We start from the raw sequence: 21,997 nt of genomic DNA, 5'->3' as shown, positions 1-21,997 counted from the left end.
CTGCCTCACAGCCTGCCCTCGGGACTGCTGACTCCCGGCCATCCTGACACCCCGCCAGCCAAGTGCCTACAGCCAGTCTCTTCATGTGTCTCCTAGTGCCTGTCCCTGCCCCTGCCTACGGACGGGATTCCTGGGCATGTTGCTCAACTCAAGTTGGCGGCCACTGCTCTGGGCGGGAGGACAGCGCGGCCACTGCTCCGGACAGGAAGTCGGCAGTCACTCCTCCGGGCGGGAGGACAGAGCAGGCTTTGGAACCAGACCGCCAGGCTCAATCTCTGCTACCTCCCAGCTGGGTGACCTTGACATGTTCTGGACTTCACTAAGCCTCAGTGTTCTCCGTGTACGCAGGCTTATTCTCGGTCCCCAGCGTGGGAGGCCCTAGGGAGTGAAGATTAACTGTGGCCGTGGGCACAGACCTGCCCACACTGGAGCTAGGAGTTCTAGTGTTTGCTAACGGTTATGTCAGGGGTCAGGGGACAACGTGGTGTGATGGGAGAGTAGTCAACCAGGGGGATCAGAGCCGGTGCCACCGGCAAGGACCGGGAGAAGCCTGGGGGTGGCCGACATCACTGCAGGGAGCTTGCTGGGGCAACGCCAGGGTCTGACGTGGAACAGACACAGAGGACACACTGCTGGTTTAAGGACAGCTCCCTCCGGCGCCCGGGCTGTGCTCAGCTAACTGAAGTCTTGGGCCACCAGTGCTCCTGTGTGTCTGCTTCTTCCCCTGCAGGCTCTGAGCCACGGGGGTGCTCCCGCTTCTTCTGGGCCTCCCGACACCAAATACAGGGCCAGAAAGACGCCACTTGTTCAGTCAGCATGCGTGCGACAGTATACCGATACCCTATGTGTCTCACGTTCTGTCCACAGCCCCACCTCCTTCCATCCCCTCCAGCCACCCCTCCTCCCAGGCCGGCCCCTCCCAAGCTGTGCCCCAGGGACACTGCTCCCCACTGTGTTTGTGTCCAATCCCCCACATGCACTCCAACCCTTGCTAGCCGTGCCTGGCTTGCAATGGGTACGCAGGACCCACTGGGGGACAGTCCGGCCCGTGTGGGCCACCAGAGGATACACCAGGCTGATAAGAAGGGGCTGTAGATGAACTTGGGGCAGCCACTCCTGGTGAGGCACATCCCGATCCCTGAGGACAGAGTCAAAGACACATAGTGAGGCGGACCGCTTTGCAAACCATGCACGGTTCCTTTCCAGTCAACTGATCGCTGTGTCTTTATAAAGTTCTGAAAGTAAAACGAAAACAAGCAACTAGGTTAACACACACACCGTTCAAGAATCGGTCAGGATTGGCTTCTAGGTGGTCCTAGTGGGGGAGGGAGGCTGTGCTCACTTTCCTGACTGTGGTGATGGTTTCACAAGTGTGCACAGACGTCCAAACTCACTAAATTGTAACTTTGATTACACACAGTTTATCGTACGTCAGCTATCCCTCAACAAAGCTGTTAGACACAGATCAGCGAGAGCCGGGAGCAGCCTGGCCTGAGACCCCTTGGCTTAGGTCTCACACACAGCAGGTGTGCCCTCTCTTGACTTTCCTGGCTGCACTCATGGGGACTCCAGTTCCTGTCCCCACATGTTGGACGGAGTTGGGATTTAGGGTCAGATGGTCATAAACGTTTTCCCACTGATGTGGCGGCCCAGTAGAACACCGGGGGGCCGGCGGTGTGGGGTGTCCACAGGTGGAACACCGGGGGGCCGGCGGTGTGGAGTGTCGACAAGCCCTGCCTCAGGACTACACCATGATTGCACAGATGGGAGGATGGCAGGCGTCCCTGGCGTCCACCTGCTGAACGCCCCACACTCACAACAGGACATTGCCTGCCTAGCTCCAAGGTTCTCTCTAGCGGCCGTTCTCTCCTTGAGTTGGTGTTGGGGAACTTTCTGCTGCTTTTGCTCCGGGAAGCTGCCTCAAGGGCATTTGGAGGTTACTGGTCTTTGCAAATTGGCATTGCATATGTCCATGGCCCACGGAACATGTTTGCAAAACTTAATTGGAGGAGACAGTGGGGAGACAGAGCCAGATGCAAAAGATGGGCCAATGGATAGGCGGCAGGTCTCCCGACGAGGTCCCCAGTGAGGCTTGTGGGGAAATGCCCGGCGCCTGTTTCCCACAGGACGGGGTCTGCCCTCCTAGCTGCAGACCTAGAAGACCTAGAACAAATTCTTTTGCTCAAAACTGTCTGTCCTCCCGTGCACAGATGACCAATGGGGCGCGTGTGTGGACGGGCTAACTGGGCCCGGATCCCGTCAGCTGCGCCACCCACACATGTTGGCCAGTGGAAGACGGCCGTCAGGAGAGCAAGAGAAGGGAGATGGTCATGTGGACCCCCCAGCAGGGACGTGGCCTTCTCTCCGCATGCCCTTTGCAGTGCTGGCCCGACACAGCGGCACTTCCCACCCCGCCCACCGGTGCCCCCTTGGATGGATGGCGGGCCAAGTGGATGACCTGTGGGGGGAGGGGAGGAGAAAAGGGACAAGAAGCCCAGCGGAGGGTGGAGGGGCCTGGCGAAGCTGGGGGTAACACTGCCCCTCTGTTTCAGATGGGTCGCTAGAATCTGGTGGGGAGAAGGAAGCATTGTTCCAGGCGGGGAACAGGAACGTTTTTGTTCCCAGAGAACTTGCAACAACGACTAAGCTGTTTTCTTGCTTTGCGCTACGTCCAGTGGAGGAGAGGCCGGGGGTGGGGGGTGGGGGGGCTCTCAGGACAGCAGGCGGCTCCATGTCCAGACGCCTGCAGCACCGGGGAGGGGCCGGTCACATGCCACGCGTCCATCTAAACGCTCCAGGTGGCTCCTGGCTCCTGCGGGGCTGACGCTCGAGTCCTGAAACCCATCCGCAGGGCCGTGCCCCTCCTCACGCGGTGCGCACGGACAGCACAAGCTCTTTCCCTCCCCCACGCCCTTCCTCGGCCTCCCTCCTCCCCCCACCCCCCCCCCACCCCCGCCCAAGCCTCTGGCAGAACAATTCCAAGCTGGAGGGGCTGGAGCTGGCAAGGAATGTTGAAGAAGGGAAAGAAGAAGAAGACTCCTGTGGATGATCTAGAAGGTTCTTTTCTGTTCCGGGAGCCATGGTTCTGCCCACGGCAAGCTGCGGTTCTCAGTGCTGCCGAGCGTAGGAGTCATCCGTGCCTAGCAAGACACACGGCCGAGACAGGCCTGCGCCCCAAAGCTGTCCCCTTGGCCTGAGGCCCTCCATTAGTGGGAAGCAGGGCATCTTGTGCCCCAACCATGCGCACTCATACTGATTCCGCGGTCACCCCGGTCCCCGCTGCCGTCTGAGGGCCGTCCGGAGAAGCACAGGGAGATCGTGGTGCTGTGTGAGCCGGGGCAGAGGAGGCCAGGCCGTGGTGCCCGCCATGGACTCCGGGAATTCGGTGCCAGGAGGCCGGTGAGCGCAGAGGAGAGACAGCCGTACCCATGGCAGAGGCTACGGGAAGCGTGGCGGGAGCGATCCCACGCCTCGCAAGAGTGTGCTCCCCGGGTCCCTTGGGTGCAAGCTGCACCGCCCATGGATGCAGAGTTTCCTTCCACCAGGTTCACGGACGCTCCCTCCACGGTGACTCCTTCTTCCAGCAACCCCATGGGGCTGACCGGCACCTTCCCTCTCCTCCCATCTTACCCAGGAGTCCTGAGGCTCGAGGGTGACCTCGCTCTGCCCCTTCCTATCCTCACGCAGGACATGTAGTCCTTGGCTCTGACCCGGGACAAGGTGTCCCTGCTCCTGCCCAACCCCATCTTGGCGACTCTGTTGCCCAGAGTTCAGCCTTGTAGTCTGGCTTTATTTCAATGCACCAAACAGGCCAATCCTCCTGACCCCCTTACCCTCACTCAAACTTGCAGACGCACAGCGAGGGCGGGCGGGGCTGCAGCCCAGCTCCCCAGGGCCCTTCCTGGAAGGCAGAACCCAACCTAGGATGTGTTCTCATTCCCAGCTGCCTTGTCTGCTCCCCCACCTTTTCCAACGTGGTTTTTGTTACACTTCTGCGATATAATTTTTAAAAAGCGTTCATGTATCTGCTCCCAATTCCTGACACAGAGCTCCAGAATTCCTTGCACTCTCCTGGGTGGTAGGAACACAGTTGTTCCAATGAGGTGACCCGGCATAGCATCAGGGCAGGGGCTGGTCAGTGGAAACACGGGGCCACAATCTGGGCCCTTCAGCCCCACCCCCACATCCCAAGGAGGGGACAGGGGCCCGACACTGGGCTAACGACCGTCATGTCTACGTGAGGAAGCCCCCGTAAAATAGTGTCTCCCACCAGTGGGGGGCTCAGGGAGTTTCCGGGCGGGTGTACGTGTTACGTGCTGAGAGGGTGATGCCCTCCCCACCCCCACCCCGTCCACGTCCACGAGGACAGGAGCTCCCAGGGGCCCTCCCAGACCTCAGCCCACGTGCCTCTTGATCCAGCCGTTGGTCAGCACCCTTCGCCATCCAGGTAAGTAGTATCTTTATGACAGAACAAACCAGTGCACACAAGGGGTTTCCTGAGTTCTCGAGCCACTGGGGCAAGTGACTGAAAGCTGAGGCGGGGGGGCGTGGGAACCACGCGGGTCAGAAGCACAGGACAGGATGGAGCCCTTTAGCCTGGGGATGTGACGCTGAACGCCAACAGGCTGTAGGACCCCGGGCTGATGCCGGGAGAACTGGCTGGTGCAGGGACTCCACGCGTGTGGTGTCCAAGTGCTGGGAGTAGAACGTTGTCCTTCGACATCCCTCTGCCGAAGCATCCCCCAGGGACACCTCGGGGTCCCACGCTCTCCCTCACGGCTTGGCTTCCTCTCTCTGCTACAAAGCAATTCTCCCTCTGCCACGGCCACGGCCCTGCGCCCTCCTGAGTCAGGCTTCCCCAGACTTGCCCTCCCCTGCCCCGCGTCCCCCACCCTGCGCGGAGCCTCCGAGATCGCCAGCCCGGGGGTTCCAGGAGTGCCTTCCTTCTGAGCGTGCTCCAGTCCATCCGCACGCGGCCAGCCTTCACGCAGACCATGCGTGATCTGACCTGGCTCCCAGCTACCCGCAGGACTCCCCCTGCTTCCAGCACATTCAAGCCGGGGCTCTGCCTCATAGAGACATGAGGTGACGGGATTAACAGAGGCTAAGGCAGGAGGGAGGCGGTCTGTTGCTGTTCCCATCTCCGGTTTTTATCCGCAGGCTGGAGACCAAGGGAGACTTGGCTGGGGTAGCGCCTCACACTGTGTTTTAGGTATCGCCATTATTCAAAAGCTTGTCCCTAAAAGAGGTATTTCTCGCAGATTTCTGGGACGCGGGTCATTACAGGGCAGCAAGGCGGCGGTTGATGAGACTTTGATCAAACCGACCCGAGGGAGGTTGTGTTCGAGCTGGCCGAACAGTCTCACCTGGGCCGATGGCTGCCCCTCATCCCACCTGCTCCAGGAAGCCCAGCTCCTGGGCCAACCCTCCAGCCTGCAGGCGGACAACCCCAACCCACCGCCTTCCCAGGACGGCTTCCGCTCCCCCAGAGGGACCCCTGTGGCTGAGGAGTCATTTCCCCAATGACCTGAGGACTCCCTCATTCCCGTGCACCTCTCTTCACTCTGCTTGTGACCCTCCGGCCCTATTCTAACTTAATTAAAACGAGGTGGGGGCTCCCGGCTGGCTCAGTCCATAGAGCATGCGACTCTTGAGTTGTGAGTTCAAGCCCCACATTGGATGTAGAGATTACTTAAATAAATCTTTTAAAAAAAGAAATACAATGAGGTGTTCACGCTCCAGATTGAGAATGCAGTGAAGTCTCCAATACCAAGTGCCGACAAGTCCGTGGAGAAGGTAGGATGGTCACACGTGATTATAGGAGCCCAAACAGTCCGTTTAACCCGCAGCACTGGGTGCGGTCTGTCACACATCACGCCTACACTCACCGCCGACCCAGGATCGCCACTCTTGGTGCTTACCCCAGCTAAAATAAAAATGTGTGTGCACAAAAGTCTTGTAGAAGAATTAGCCTGGAAGCTTTCTTCCAGAGACCCCAGGTAGAGACAACCCATCCACAGGTGAGCAGATAAACAGATCTATCTGGTTATATTCAGACAACGGCACGCTACTCAGTAATAAAAAAGAACAGTATTGATAAATCTCCAAACATTATGCCAGACGAAAGAGGTCAGACACGCGGGAATGTGTCTTCCCACTGACACGAAGCTCTAAACAGCCGACGTGGCCCGGGGGAGCCGGTGAGTCATCTGGGGAGACATAAGAAAATCTGGGGTGAAGGCAGTGTTGTCTGTCGTGGTTGGGGGGGGCGCATACATGGCATATGCGTTTTTCTCAACTCATCTGGCTGTTAAGTGAAAACGGGTACGTTAATTTTATAGCAGGTAAATTGTACCTCAAGATGGTTCTTTTTTTTTTTTTTTAATTTTTTTAACGTTTATTTATTTTTGAGACAGAGAGAGACAGAGCATGAACGGGGGAGGGTCAGAGAGAGGGAGACACAGAATCCGAAACAGGCTCCAGGCTCTGAGCTGTCAGCACAGAGCCCGACGCGGGGCTCGAACCCACGGACCGCGAGATCATGACCTGAGCCGAAGTCGGCCGCTTAACCAACTGAGCCACCCAGGCACCCCAAGATGGTTCATTTTTAAGTTGAGCGGAAAAGAGGTACAGTTGGAAGAGTTTTACATAAACACTGAGTTTTAAATTGTCTTTATTTTTCCTGCTTTCAGATTCTCAAAGCATGATCCTTTGTTCCTCTCTAGTTAAACCTACATCTTTTGGGGCATCAACATTTAATGTAAATTTTAAATAATTTTACAGTCAGTTCTATTATTTTCTATCACTTTTTAAAGTATTTTTTTAAATGTTTATTTATTTTGAGAGAGAGAGAGAGGCAGAGAGGGAGAGGGAGAGAATCCCAAGCAGGCTCCTCCCTGTCAGCAAGGAGCCCAAATGGGGGCTTGAACTCACAAACTGCGAGATCATGACCTAAGCCGAAATCAAGAGGCGGGCACTTAACCGACTGAGCCACCAACGTAAAAAGTGAGCCGATACGTCACAAGCCACCTTCACAACAGGGCAGCCAGCGCCCTGGTGACTGCCCGCGATCGCAGTGCTGCCACCAGGACCATCAGCTTCCCTGCCTTGACCCCAAGTCAGACCTTTCAGTTAACTCTGATCACTTTGGGTTTTTTTTCAGTTTTCATCTAATTGTCCCCCAGATTATTTCTGGCTGTGTTGTTTAAAAGCGGACTACCGGGAAGCTTCTCTGAGACACAAACAGCCCCGCCCTTCCTGGCGCTGAGAGCTGGGCCCTGCAGGGTTAGGTCCAGCCAACATGTGGAGCATTTGTAGATATGACTCAGCGTATGGTCACGACATTGTTGTTTTAATCCCTTTTCTTCCTTCCTTCCCAAGTGATACTTAGACAAGACGGCTATGTTGGGGAAGATAAGCAACAATGACGTCTGAAGGGAAAATGGTACCGTTTTCTAAAATCTCCTAAGCAGTTCTTCTTCTGAAGACAGACATTATTAGATGAAATAACAGGCCAATTAAACAGCATTCGTAAGAAGCAACATCCCGCAGTAATAAAACATGCATTTGGCTGCAAAGGTGTTCGCCTTTGTCTTAGCCATGCTTCAACTCGCTGGATGACTGTGTAAAACGTTTAACTCCCGGGGTCTGTGGGCTGGGTTAGATTACCTCCCAAGTCCCCACCCGTCTACAGTAATGGGCAGACCACAGGTTTGATTACACAGAATTCTGCTGTTTTGACCGTCTGCCATTCGTTCCACATGAGGCACCACGTAGGTTTATTTCTACTAAGAAACAGAACAGATCAGTACCTCCTTTGGGACCCCTTCCCTCCCAGTGGTAACTGAAGTAACCTAATTTTGTATTTGTCGTTCCTTTGCTTTAGTTTATTAGTTTTTTTTAAACTTTTTAAAATGTTTATTTACTTTTGAAGCGGGGGGGAGAGGCAGAGAGAGAGGGAGACACAGAATCTGAAACAGGATCCAGGCTCCTAGCAGTCGGCACAGAGCCCGACACGGGGCTCAAACTCATGAGCCGTGAGATCATGACCCAAGCTGAAGTCAGACGCTTAACCCACTGAGCCACCCAGGTGCCCCTGAACTCTGTCATACACTTTTTTTTTTTTTTTTAATTTTTTTTTTTTCAACGTTTTTTATTTATTTTTGGGACAGAGAGAGACAGAGCATGAACGGGGGAGGGGTAGAGAGAGAGGGAGACACAGAATCGGAAACAGGCTCCAGGCTCCGAGCCATCAGCCCAGAGCCTGACGCGGGGCTCGAACTCACGGACCGCGAGATCGTGACCTGGCTGAAGTCGGACGCTTAACCGACTGCGCCACCCAGGCGCCCCTGTCATACACTTTAAACACACTGAGATGTTTTCATCACATGGCCGGGCTCAGGATTACACAGTATCGTGCTTCTTACATCATTTAATATTGGAAAGAAAGGATAAAATGGTATCTTTCCCATCACAAAGTTTACCAACGCGTTGGTGCTGAGATTTCACGGGGATCAGAACTGATCCCCAGTCTGGCCTCCCTCACCCCCCACGACTGGGTTTTCCTCGAAGCGCCATTAAGTTCTGATGAGAGGCAAATCACTTAGCCGACATCCTCAATGCGTCCACAACCACAGTATCTGTTATCTTATGAATTATCTGTCAGAAAACAGGGCCTGAGGAACCGAAATACTGGAGGAGAAAGGGAGATTGCCTTGAGCAGAACAGCTCAGTCCTCCAGGCGCTGAGCAGGCCCGCTTTCCGTGTAAGGCTGGCAAGAAAGCAGTACGAAGGAAGCAGGCATTTTTTTTTTTAAATGTTTCTTTATTTTTGAGAGAGAGAGAGAGACAGAGAGAGAGGGAGACACAGAATCCGAAGCAGGCTCCAGGCTCTGAGCTGTCAGCACAGAGTCTGATGCGGGGCTCGAACTCACGAACTGTGAGATCATGACCTGAGCCGAAGTCGGCGGCTTAACCAACTGAGCCCCCCAGGCACCCCGTCTTTAGTTTATTGTTTTAATTACCAGTCCTTCGGGCCCTCTCTCAATCTCTCATATACTGCTTAGATTTGCATGTTCTAGGTATTGTACACAAACATGTATTTTCCTGAGACTTTCTTTGTTATCCTACACGCAGTTCACTCATTTTCACTACTTTGAAAAAATTAAGTTCTGCATACATCTTACGTGACCCCCAGGGGGCGGGCGTTCTGGACACGCTTCCGCGGACGTTCACGTGCGTGTCTGCCTTCCCTCCGAGGATGGACGCCCAGGACCGGAGATGCTGGCTCACAGGGCATGCACATCTTCAGTGTCGCTAGGTGACCCAATCCCTTCGCAAACAGGTGCACCAACAGAAACTCCCGCCAGCTGTCTTAGCCTCCTGGGGTAATTTTTTTTTTCTTTCTATTTCATACAAGTGTAAATGCCTTTTAGCAGATTAAGGAAGTTCACTTTCACCCCCACATGCCGGGAGTTTTTACTATTAATGGGGTTTGAATTTTACGAAGTGTCTTCCCTGTAGTTATTGAACGAGCATGCGGTTTTTCTAGTGGGGATTCAAAAGTAATAGATTTTCGGGGCACCTGGGTGGCTCAGTCAGTTAACCGTCTGACGCTTGATTTGGGGTCAGGTCGTGATCTCATGGTTCATGAGTTCCAGCCCCGCGTGGGGCTCCCTGCTGATGGCGCAGAGCCTGATTGGGATTCTCTCCCTCCCTTTCTCTGCCCCTCCCTTGCTCATGCACTCTCTCTCAAAAATAAATAAATAAACTTTAAAAAAAGTAATAGATCTTCTAAATTTTAACAATCCTGGCTTCCTAGGATAAAGGATTGCTAGATTCATTTGCCTAATTGTCTCAGGGACTTTTTTAAGTCTAAGTTCATGAGATTGGAATTTCGTTTCTCACACTGTTCTTATCAAGTCTAACCTCATAAAATACATGGATTCTGTCCACTCTCTGGGACAGTTTAAAATTCGAATTCTCCCCAGGGCACCTGGGTGGCTCAGTGGGTTAAGCATCTGACTTCAGCTCAGGTCATGTGAGTTCGAGCCCTGCGTGGGGCTCTGTGCCGACAGCTCGGAGCCTGGAGCCTGCTTCGGATTCTGCGTCTCCCTCTCTCTCTGCTCCTCCTCTGCTTGTGCTCTGTCTCTCTCTGTCTCTCAAAAAATAAATAAATGTAAAAAAAAAAAATTGAATTCTCTCTTCCTTGAATATTTGGTAGAACCAGTCCACGAAACCGACTGGAGCTTCTATTTTCTTGCCGGAAATTTTTACTTACTCAACTTTTTAAATGCCATTTGGACTTTCCGGTCTTGTCAATTTCCTTCAACCGGTATTGGCAAGTTAGATTTTTTTTTTTTTTTTTTGAGGAATGTATCCACTGATTCTAGGACTGTAGAGCTACTTATGACGTGGTCCTGTTGTGGTTTTAATCTCTGCCACGTGCACAGGCTTAGCCCCGCTCGTCACACCCGCGTTGGTCTTCCACTGCTCCTGTGATACAGGATCACACAGTGAGTCTGAAACAACACAGATGTAGTGCCTTATACCTCTGTGGGTCAGAGTGCTATACGGCTCTCGCAGAGACACGATCAAGATGGTGGAGGGCTGTGTCCCTTCCCGGGGACTCCGGGGACAAGATCTGCCCCTCGCTGTGTGCAGCTTTAGAGGTCATCCACATTCCCCGGCCCGACGCCCTCCCTCCAGCCTCAGAGCCAACGGCAGTGAGCAGGGTCCCCGTCACACCGCCTAACTCCAAACACTTCTCCTCCCTCGGCCAAGACCAAGGACACTGGAGAATACTTCGGGCCAGGATAACATCTCCATCTCAAGGTCCTTGCCTTAATCACATCTGCAAAGTCCCTATTGCCATGTGACGTCACGGAGTCCCTAGCTCTGGGGATTAGGACATGGACACTTCGGGAGACCCTAGCTGTGCTACCACAATGTCTGAGATTATTTATTTATGCCTTCTCCCTGGCTCCCTGGCCCACCTCTCTCTTACTTTTCCTTTGATCAGTTTTGCCGGGGACTTTCATTTTTTTAGTCTCTTTGTGTTCTGTCTCTGTGGTGTTATTATTTTTCACTTGATTAATTTCCACCCTCTCATTTTTCTTTTCTCCCTTCTCTTTACTTTTGGGATGTTCTGTCATTCTATTTCTAATTAGCTGACGTTGTAGAGCCAATAATCTTGCCCCCCCCCACTTTCTTTCTAGTTAAAGCACATAAAGGTACACACATCCCTGGAATTACTGCTTTAACTGCATTTCACGCTTTTTAAAACAATTTTTTTTCAATGTTTATTTTTGAGAGACAGAGACAGAGTGTGAATGGAAAAAGGGCACAGGGAGAGGGAGACACAAAATCCGAAGCAGTCTCTAGGCTCTGGGCTGTCAGCAGAGCCCAACACAGGCCTCAAACTCACGAACCACAAAATCATGACCTGGGCTGAAGTCAGACGCTTAGCCCACTGACCCACCGAGGAGGCCTTGTTTTGGTTTGTTTTTTAAGAGAGAGAGAGCGCTCAAGAAGGGGAGGGGCAGAGGCGCCTGGGTGGCTCAGTGGGTTAGGCGTACAACTTCAGTTCAGGTCATGATCTCACGGTTCGTGAGTTCGAGCTCTGCGTCAGGCTCTTTGCTGACAGCTCAGAGCCTGGAGCTTGTTTCAGATTCTGTGTCTCCCTCTCTCTCTGACCCTCCCCCGTTCATGCTCTGTCTCTGTCTCAAAAATAAACGTTAAAAAAAAAAAATTTTTTTTTTTTTTTTAAAAGAAGGGGAGGGGCAGAGGGAGAGACACAGAATCCCAAGCAGGCTCCAAGCTGTCTGTGCAGAGCCCGACTCAGGGCTCGATCCCAGGAGCGGTGAGATCCTGACCTGCTGAAATCAAGAGTCAGATGCTCAACCAACCAGCCCCCCAGGCCGCATGCAGGCAGGTGCATGTTCTCACACCATCTCCTCACCCTGCACATTGTTCTCTTGCACACACAGACCTCATGCCCGGTAGACAGCCCTCAAAAACAGCTCCTGCTCAAGTTGGGGGGCGGGGGCGGCCCCACCCGCAAACACACCCACAGAAGTCACAGCTCAGCCACAAGTGGCTGATGGTGAAGCCAGCATAGGGCGCACCCCTGCAGTACCTGGTCCTGAGGGCCAGGGGGCAGCACACTCCGCCTGCGCAGGAGCTCCGCACAAGCCTTCAGGCTTCCAGGCCAGAAGACAGCTAACTTCCTGCGGTACACAAAGAGTAGGACAAAATCTCAGAAACTCAGAACTAATCTACACGATGAAGAGTTCAGTTTCCGGAGCAGTGATACTCCGGGAGAAGGGGAAACACGTACGTTTTCAGGTAGTAATTATCTTCATCCTAAAGCAGATCAATGACTTCGTCTTTATAAGAAAGGAGAAATTATTGTTCCAAACACTTCAACGCATCAACGGCACGTGGCTTGAGCGGGGTCTGGGTGACTCAGGCCTCCAGGCCCTCACCTGGAGGCCCCTCCTGCACAATCCTGACAACCCTTACCACTGTCCCCGGCCACCCTGCTCAATTGGGGGGGGGGGGGGGGTTGCTGTTCACGGTCCTATACCTGCACTGTCTGTAGCCAGGGGACAGGGGCGGGATGGGGTGCTGGTCACGGTGCATCACCTGCACTGTGGGTGCCCAAGAGCGTAGGGGAGACCCCTCTAAAGTTGGGGGGCTGCCTGTGGTCCTTTTCCTGGGTTGTCTGTGCCAGGGGAAAACAGCACTTCGCTCCAATGGGGGCCTGCGTGAGGTCCTCTAACTGCGCCGTTCCTGGGGAACAAGCGACACCTGGAGCTCTACACGCCCCGTCCTGCAAATCTTCGGGGGGGGGGGGCGGGCCGCCCGGAGTTCACGGATCGGTGGGAGTTCTGGGGGCCCGCCCTTCAAGGACCCCGGCCTCCCATCCTGGTCCGCAGTCAGCACACCGCCTCTCCCCTGGAGCCACAGCATCCCTCTCCCCAGGTACCCCGCCCGCGCCCCCAGCCCGCACTGGCCACCAAACTCGGACCCCGCCCCCTCCGCCTGGGGACCCCAGCCTCCCCACCCCGGGCCCGCATTCATGTCCCCGCCCCAGGACCCCCGCCCCAGTATCCCCCCCTTTCCTGGCCCTGAGCCGCACTCACCTGGCAGGTGCCAGAACTTGCCGTCGGTCTGAGAGCCTCTCCCACTGCCCAGCCTCGGCGAGCTAATTGCGCGCCCCGGCCCCGCCCCCAGGGCGGGACCACCTCCACGCCGCGATTGGCCGGCCCAGCCGGGGCCGGGTACCCATTGGCTGACCGCTCTCGCCGCGCCCCGCCCCCGCCTCGGCACCGCCCAGTGGCGGCCGGCTCTGCCCGCGACTACCAGCCCAACGACCTGCCGGCTGCGCACGCGTGAGCCGGAGGTGGGGGGACGCGCCGAGGCTCCCCCGAAACCACACCTGTCTTTCCTGAGGGTCCTTGTGCTGCGCAAGCCCAGGCGGGGGCCAAGAACGGGACGCCACCCCCCAGGGACACTGGCCCTTCCTGAGGACCCTTGGGCTGTGCACGCGGGGGCAGGACGCCCCCCCTCCTCACTTACCCTCACCCCGCCCCACACACCTGTCCTTCCCCAAGCACCCAAAGACAGTGCACGCGTGGGCCGGGTCGTGGGCAGGACCCCTCAAATCACCTGGCCCTTCACGAGGACCCTTGGGCTGTGCACGCGTGGGCGGGGGCAGGACCCCCCCCGCCCCCCCCCCCCATACAGACACCTGTCCTTCTTGAGGACCCTTGGGCTGTGCCTGGGCAGGGCCCCTGGGCCACAGACCACCCCCCAGAGCACCACCCCTTCCTTCCGGTACTGGTCCAGCCTGCAGGCCGGTCCTGGCCCCTCAGGAGGTCAGTTGCTCTCAGACCCGCCAGGGCTTGGGCCTTAGGAAATGCAGCGAGTTCACACGTTTCCCAGCCAATTTTCAGAGGCAAGGAGTAGTGCTCTGAGAGACACAAGCGCGCCTTCTGCTTCCGCCCCCCAATGCGGAGCGCGTCCTAGGCTTTCCAGCCTTCGCAGACTTTGAGTCCATCTGTGGTGGAAAACCGGGGCACGCTGGGTTCCGCAGGGGAGCGTCCAGCCTGGACGGGAAGGTCGCCCCCGTGCTGTTGGACTTGTTAACCAGCGGCGCCTGTTTCATGATTTACAAAGAAACGCACTATTGTTACCGTGACCACTGAAGGGAGGGACTGGGGACCCAGGTGTCTTTAACCAGACTACGAAGAAACCGAACTCACGGCTGGAGGATGTTCCCTGGTACACGGGCCTCACAGGTAGCACGCTTGTTCTTGTTTTTCCAAGACGTGGGCTCCTCCCCTCTCCTGCCCAAATCTCTGAACCCCAGAAGCGATTTAAGGTCGGGATTTTACAGCTGCCAGACGTCTCAGAGATCTCTGGCCCCGCTCACTAGGCTTAGAGAATAAAACCAAGCAGCTAATTGTCATAATTAATTGAAACATTAAGCGCCCCTACAGCTTGGCGGCTCTGTGTAAGTTCATTCGCTGACAGTTTTGACTAATGTAAATCATGGTCCTAACACACAGAGACTGTGATGTAAATAATAGTTTGAGGTTATCTTTTAGCAAAGTTTGCTGTTAGCATTTGCTGGTGGAATTGGCTGATCTATTTTTAAATACTATTTCAGATCTTACAGCAGACTGAAGAGACTAGAGTCTGAATCAAAAAAGACAGTTCCTTCTAGTGGTTTTAATGCAGAAAAATATTGTGGGTGTATTCCTAGGGTTCTTTCAGGACCCTACTCAAAGGACTTCCACTGAGATAATTACCTTAATGGCCACGGTTTAACAAAACAAGCCGGCTGAATTAGTTCCAGTTTGCCACACCAGAAAATTCTGATCTTTGCTATGCTTCCGGATCAAGAAGACCAGAAATAAGAAGGAAATAGTACCAAAGGATAGACTAAACAAGGGATTTGGAATCCATTTGGGGACGCTACTTTGGTTTCTGAGACTTTGAAATCCTGCGTGACTTACACAGTCTGAGCTCCGGTCTAAACGTCTGGAAAACGGGACTACTAATATGCACATCACAGCTTGGGAGTTTACAAGGGAGAACTCTACAAAGAGCCTGCGTGATGTCTGGGAAGAGCATGGGGAGCTTGGGCCCGGAGCAGCCAGGCGGGAATATTCTCATATTGTCTGCAGTGGCTGATGCACGTGATGGAAGCCTGCGGTGAACGCTCGGGCCCTCCCAGCGGATACCCAGGGGAGCGAAGTGCAGGTGGCCGCCTCTCCCACACCTGTGGGCATCTGCCCCCAGTCCTAACGCTGTTTTACGGGAACTGCCCCAGGACTTGCAAGTCGCTGGAAACACGTCTTAGTCCTGTGGAGTCCCCTACATGCCGCTAAAAGGACTAGTCTGCTCGGAACAGGACCCAGCAGGGCTGCTGGAGTGCTGGAACCCCGTTCCTCCCTGGGCTGTGAAGCACGACGGAGCGGGGGAGTGGGTGGGGCAGCCCGATGAAGAATGAGATTCAACAGTGAATTATCTTTCAGGCCTGGAATCAAATTTGTCTTTTAAGACTGTGATTTTTGTGGTTTTAAACTTGCCCGTTTCAGACACGTAAACATCATCAGTGCATAGAAACACCGGTCTCTGGGTACGACGGCCCGCTCAGGGGAAGGGAGGGGATCCACCTCATGAAAGGAAACTAAATAACCAGAAGCCCCTGTCTAGACACGTCCAGGTACTGCATGATCCGGCACATGGTACTTTTATGCTACTCAGAAACAGTCATCATAAAAGCTTTTCCTACTGGCCCCAAGATCTCTTGAAAAAATTTCCAAGGAAATCACACCGTACCTTTCCTGCCTCTTCTAGTTTTAAACGCTGACATAGTGTTGTGAAATACAATATATAGAAAATTCATGAATCGTAAATCGAATGCAAATGTAACCAGATAAGAAATTAGAACGTTGGTGGCAGGCAGCACAGACGCATCGGCTCCCACTCTGATCCCAACCTTCTCCCGACTGGGACATTACTTTCATTTGCAAGCTAACCACAGCCTTGCCTCATGTTCTGACAGAGTCCCAGAGCCAGAGAACACAGATCCGCTCAACCGATTTTATTTATTTATTTTTTTAAGTTTATTTTGAGAGAGGGAGAGAGTGTGGGGGAAGGGCAGAAAGAGAGAATCCCAAGCAGGCTCCACACTGTCAGCACGGAGCCCGACAGGGGGCTCCATCCCATGAACCGTGAGATCACATGACCTCAGTCCAAATGGAGAGTTGGACTCTTAACCCACTGAGCCACCCAGGCGCCCCCCAGAGGTGACTTTTAAAGCTCATTTGTGTGGTGTTTGGAAAGAAATGTAAAATTAAGTAAAAAGAAAGTGTCAGTTGCCTGACAAAAAAATATAAAACAGGCAACAGTAAAGGTGAATTCAAGGTATTTCAGAAAAGTTTCCCAATGAATTCAAAGTCATCTTGCCAAGGCCAACCCACAGATGGGTACACCTGTTATATATATAATATTTCATATAATACATAAATAATATATCCATTCAGATTTGCATATGCAATAATGAAATGTGTTTTCTCTTTTTGCTCTATACGGACCTCCTCCACAAGAGATGATGAAAGGTTAGAGCTGCACTTTTAGAATATAGTAAGAATGTCATGTTCTTTTTTTTTTTAAGTTTTCAAAAAATTTTATTTATTTTGAGTCAGACAGAAAGCATGAGTGGTGGAGGGGCAGAGAGAGAGGGAGACACGGAACCTGAAGCAGGCTCCAGGCTCTGAGCTGTCAGCACACAGCCCGACATGGGGCTTGAACCCATGAACCGAGAGATCATGACCTGAGCCAAAGTTGGATGCTTAACCGACTGAGCCACCCGGGCGCCCTGTCTTATTATCTCATTAGAGTCAAAAGACAATCTCCATTTTAAAAGTAAATGCAAACAGCAAAGCCAGAAAGTTAGATGGAGGGGGTTGCCATTGTTTTCCGGCCTCCGGGGGAAATTTCTCATGTAAAATTACTTTCTCCTGTGACTTTCTAATAGAATCCCATTAAACCCTCTGAAAACACGTTCGTGACTTTGGTTGTGTGGCTTTTCAGGCCACTTCATTCCTGACATTCTGATTCTCTGAAGTGCTGGCTGTCACCTTAAACTAAGAGCTAATTTGGGGGAGGGGAGTGGACGTAAAACACTGTCCTCAAGGGCCACACTCCGACCTCGCACGCTCATGGCGGGCAATCAGCGTGTCTGGGCTGATGTATTCCTGTAGCCAGTCTCATTTCTAGAACCTAGTTCTGAGTCAAAGGGTGGCAGCACCTTCCTCTTGAATTCTGAACTGCCAGAAACTCTCCACGGGATGGGACGCATCACCGCACGACGGGCCCCCGAATGCTCCGTCCTCAGAAAGCCACTGGCAGGAAGGCCAGTCCAGCAGGGTGACCTGCGTCCTGACGCGCTGGGGCTTCCCAGGTGGTCCTCGAGCGCCGCCCAGAACTCAGAGGCAGCTCGGGCTGGCCATCCTCCTTCCTCCCCCTTCCTTCTGGTCCACAGCCCTTCCCGGGTGGGAGGAGGCCGCGGGCGCCCAGGGCACCAGACTAGGCCACTGGCACCGCATGTGGGGATCCAGACCCCTCCTTGGACGGCGAGGAGACAGTGACCCGGACGGGGCAGGGGACCGTGCAGATACGGGCCAAGTGAGGAGCAGGGTGAAGCCCGCTGGTGCAGCAGAGCATACAGAGGGCAGTCCCAGGGGGCACAGTGAACCCACGACCTGCACCTGACATCACCCGGCCTGAGGGCCTCTCCCTGCCACCTGCCACCCGCCCTTCGCTGAGCCTCCTCCTTTGTCTGTCTGTCCCTGCTGGAACACGCAGGTGTCCTACGGGGCGTGCTCTCTGCTGGGTGCGGAGGGCAGAGGCCACAGAGTTTCTACACCATGGCCGCAATGCTAGGACCGCCGTTCCCTTTCCTGATTCGGATGCTGCTTACAAGAGAGCATTTGCTTTGTAAAAATTCACTATTAGGTCACAATTATTGTCCTTATTGTCCCTGTTTAATGGGAAAGGAAACCAGGGCTTGGGGAGGTTAAATAATTTGCCTGAGGGGGGGAAAAGAAAACCGATGTCACTATTAGAATCACCGCTGTTTACACACGAAGAGAAGAAGCCTCAGTAAGTCCAAGGCCCGGGGCCATGCAGCCAGCGAGGGGCCTGAGACCCACACCCAGGCCTCCGCTGACGCCTGACAGGCTTGTAATCTAGGAACAGAGGGTCACGTTCATCCCCGGGCTTTCCATATTAAAGAAAGCGTTCGTGGGATTAACTGGATGGTGAGCATCTGAGACGCGGGACTCCCTTTCCCTAATTGTACACTTTTGAAGAAAGCTGTGGATTTCATATTGAAATATGTATGCCTGTGGTTTCTACTGTTTTCCAAGCTCTGAGAAAACGGGGCAGCCCTAACATTGGCATAATTGAGTCACCTGTGATGCCTGGCGATTGGAAAGGATGTGCAGACATTACAGAGGTGAGGCCCGATACTGAACGAGGACCCCCCCCCCCCCACTCCCCAGTACTCGAGTGTGCTGACATCTAAAGCTCACGGGACGCTATACCTGCTGTTTTCACATCCTGGGTAGTTCTGGGCACGGGCTGCCCCTGTGATTGGCAGGACGGGAAAGTAGATCTTACACTGCAGTCTGGGCCACCACAGCACGGGGCCGCTACTGTTCTGAAAGGAGGAACAGCGGACAGCACCTGTGAGCACCAGCACCAGGGTCCCTCGAGGTCGGAGCAGCCGGCTCCTGATTCATCTGCGGGCGGGCTGACGGCCTTACACGGCCCCTGGTGTCCCCGGGGGCCTGGGAAGTCAGCGGGCAGGGCAAGCGACCGTCGGGCCAGAGGGCAGACTCTGCAAACCTGAACGGGGAGGGCCGGCTCCCCGAGCGACCTGGCCCAGGGGAAGGCAATGTTGACGGGGCCTCTGCGGAAGGAGCCCCCAGGGCGCAGAGGGCAACCTGGCCTGTGGCACGGGAGGACCCTCCACTGGGGCAGAGGCTTGTGGGGGGAGCAGGGCGCGGGATACTGATGCCCAGGGCCGAGGAGGGTGCTGGCTGCGGCGTGGACTTGCTTTTTTTCTTTTCTTTTTTTTTTTTTTTTTTTTTAAGGTTTATGTATTTATTTTGAGAGAGCAAGAGTGGGGGAGGAGCAGAGAGAGAGAGAGAGAGAGAGAGAGAGAGAGAGTGAATCCCAGGCAGGCTCCACACTCAGCACAGAGCCCGATGTGGGGCTTGAATTCATGAACCGTGAGATCATGACCTGAGCCGAAACCAGGAGTTGGGCGCTTAATGGACCACGCCACCCAGGCACCCCTACATTTTACATTTTAAGCATGATTTCATTTATCAGAACTCCTTGGTACACGGGGACCATGGGAGACAAGAAGGAAGATGGTCACCATGGGGTTATATGCACAGCCACAGTTACCCCCAAAGCCCTCTTAAAATTTGAACTCGAGTTTTCTCCTTTGAGTCACTTAAGAAACTTGCCGAGACCTCTATGCAAATGAAGTAGGAAGCTTAGATGAAATGAATACTTTTCTGGAAAAAAAATTTACCAAAATCAACCCCGAAAGAGCTACAAGGCTTAAAGGGACCAATTCCATAGAAGAAAGTCAGATATTCATCAGGGAGCTACCCCCCAAAAAAGCACCAAGATGGCTTCACGAGAGAGCTCTACCGAACGGTCAGAGGCCAGCTCACCTAACACCTCTCACGATACAACAACATGCATGCCCGTGGTTCTTCATTGACACGTCATCTATCATTGCCAGCACACCGGAAACTATCTAAGGCCCGAGCATGGGTGATGACAGAACGAAGGATAATTAACATGTAGGTCGTGTGGAGAAGTGATGCGGGGCTTTCTGGATGTAACGCATCCAGGAAAAGAGTAAGTGTCTGTGCAGTAGGAAAGAAGGGACAATAAGAAAACATATGCATGTGCCTACCTCTGAAAAACACCTAAGTGGAGACATTCCTAGGTCATATGTAGAAACGTTGCCAATTGTACAACATACTGAAAAGCTACAGTAACGAGGACACTGTGATATTGGTGCATGGGTAGATGTACAGGTAAACAACATCCCGGGGACACAGGGTGCCTACTGATGAGTGCGGTCTCTTCTGGGTGATGACAGTGTTGTAAGTGGACTGTGGTGATGGCTTCACAGCCCTGTGAATCCCAAAACCCACCAAACTGTACGCCTTAAGATTTTATTTGCTTACGTATTTATTTTGAGAGAGAGTGTGTGCGTATGTGCAAATGGGGGAGGGATAGAGAGAGAGAGAATCCCAAACAGGCTCTGAGCTGTCACCACAGAGCCCGACGCAGGGCTCAAACCCATGAACCGTGAGATCATGACCTGAGCTAAAGTCAGATGCTTGACCGAGCCCCCGAGGCGCCCCATCACATCTTGATTTCTAAGTACCAACCCCAGTGAAGAAAACCAGGGTCCTTGGAGAGATGGCTGAATCCAATACAGGGACGATACAGAGAAGGGACATCCTGTTGCAACAGAAAATAAGGACGCACTCAAAAGCAATGATGGGGCAAAGGAAAGGACCCTGGGACCAGTGCGAGGGACTCCCCCTCACAATCTGGGGCGATCTGAGCATCAGAATGTACACGGAGAACAGTGCATTGTAAATTACTGTGAATAAACTCATAGCACAAAGAAGCCATGAGCCCATGTTGATCATGAACACAAGATGGGAAGGTTAGTCTCTTCTTCGAGATGGATTTCTGGCAAACGACTACAGAAGGAACAATGGTGTCAGGAGATTAACAGTCTGCAACCATCACGGTAAAAGTGGACTCGGGAGAGCAAGCATCGCATTGGCATCAGTGGACGGTAAAGCCAGAGCGAGAGGCGGTGCCGTGGAGATACAGGACACACACGGTCCCGACCCATCCCCGCACGTCACCTGAGACAAGGAGGGCGAGATACGACGTGTGTGGCACAGCCCAGACAACACCGTGATCGGGTGACCAAAGTTAACGCTACCAACAAGGGGCCGACCGGTGCCTCCGGACCCGATACGCCAGAAGGACGGCAACACGTATGTGTTTTCCAGCCAGAAAGGTCTGGTCCGATCCTGACATCAGACCAACCCGCACGGAGGCATGTCCTCTAACATAAATGGCTGCCGGTCCTCACAAATACCAATGTCGTTAAGGACGGGAGCAGGCCGAGCGGCCAGCAGAGCCGTGTCCCCGGCCGTGTCCCCAGCCAGGAGTGGTGGCGGGAGAGGGCATGTGGGGGCAGCTGGCAAGGCCAGGATGCGAACGGCAGATCCCTAAAATGCGTTCACTGTGCTGAGCGTCCTGGGGCCTCTACGGCGGTCACTTCAGACCAGACCCCTATTCTGAGGAATATCGCACCCTGCAGCGTGGGGCCGAGGGGTGTGTGGTGAGGCAGGGAGGAGGGACAGCACACACTGTTTCCCCAACTTTTCTGCAAGTCTGAAATTCGTTCGAATTAGAAAGTTAAAAATAAACACGAACTGAGTAACACGTGAAACAAAAAACCTTCTTTCTGGGGCCGTGGCCCAGGGACGAGGGGCTCAGGCCCAGGGCGCCTGCCGTCTCTCCTCCTGTCAACAGGGATGATTTTGAGAAAGGTCTACGGTCTCACACTGGAAATGTCTTCCCACGAGGGCTGATTACACCTGTTTGCTTGAGCCCCAGATGAAGTCCAGACACACAGGTATGGACACTCTGAAGGTTAACGCGTGAGCAGTGTCCCCTGGCTGACCCGCTCTATCGGGACGGCAGCTCTGGGGCTGACACAGCGTGTCTGTCTCACCTGACATGTGATCCGGACGCAGGTGGCCCGAGGCCGTACAGCAGCGAGAGGCCACAGGGCTGTATGTCCCACCGTCCCTGGTCCGTGTGCCTGTCCCCTCTGTGACAAGGGCAGGTGCACCTGT

The 21,997-nt window shown here is 53.9% G+C and overlaps 1 protein-coding gene across 5 annotated transcripts in view; it reads right to left on the bottom strand.

Annotated features, from left to right (window-relative positions):
- Positions 1–212: 212 nt before the first annotated feature.
- The window catches only part of CLN8 (CLN8 transmembrane ER and ERGIC protein), a 48,120-nt gene continuing 26,335 nt past the window's right edge, over positions 213–21,997 (bottom strand). For all 5 annotated transcript variants that reach the window (XM_019428016.2, XM_053900751.1, XM_019428015.2 and 2 more), the window contains exon 3: positions 213–1,235. In XM_019428016.2, the coding sequence (XP_019283561.2) occupies positions 672–1,235 (564 nt within the window). In that variant the 3' untranslated portion in view covers positions 213–671. The remainder of the gene's footprint in view (positions 1,236–21,997) is intronic.

This window comes from Panthera pardus, unplaced genomic scaffold, assembly GCF_024362965.1.
Source record: "Panthera pardus isolate Hobbes unplaced genomic scaffold, ASM2436296v1 HiC_scaffold_13, whole genome shotgun sequence".
Lineage (NCBI taxonomy): Eukaryota > Metazoa > Chordata > Mammalia > Carnivora > Felidae > Panthera > Panthera pardus.
Note: the sequence above shows the minus strand (reverse complement) of the source record. Positions and strands in the feature narration are given on the sequence as shown.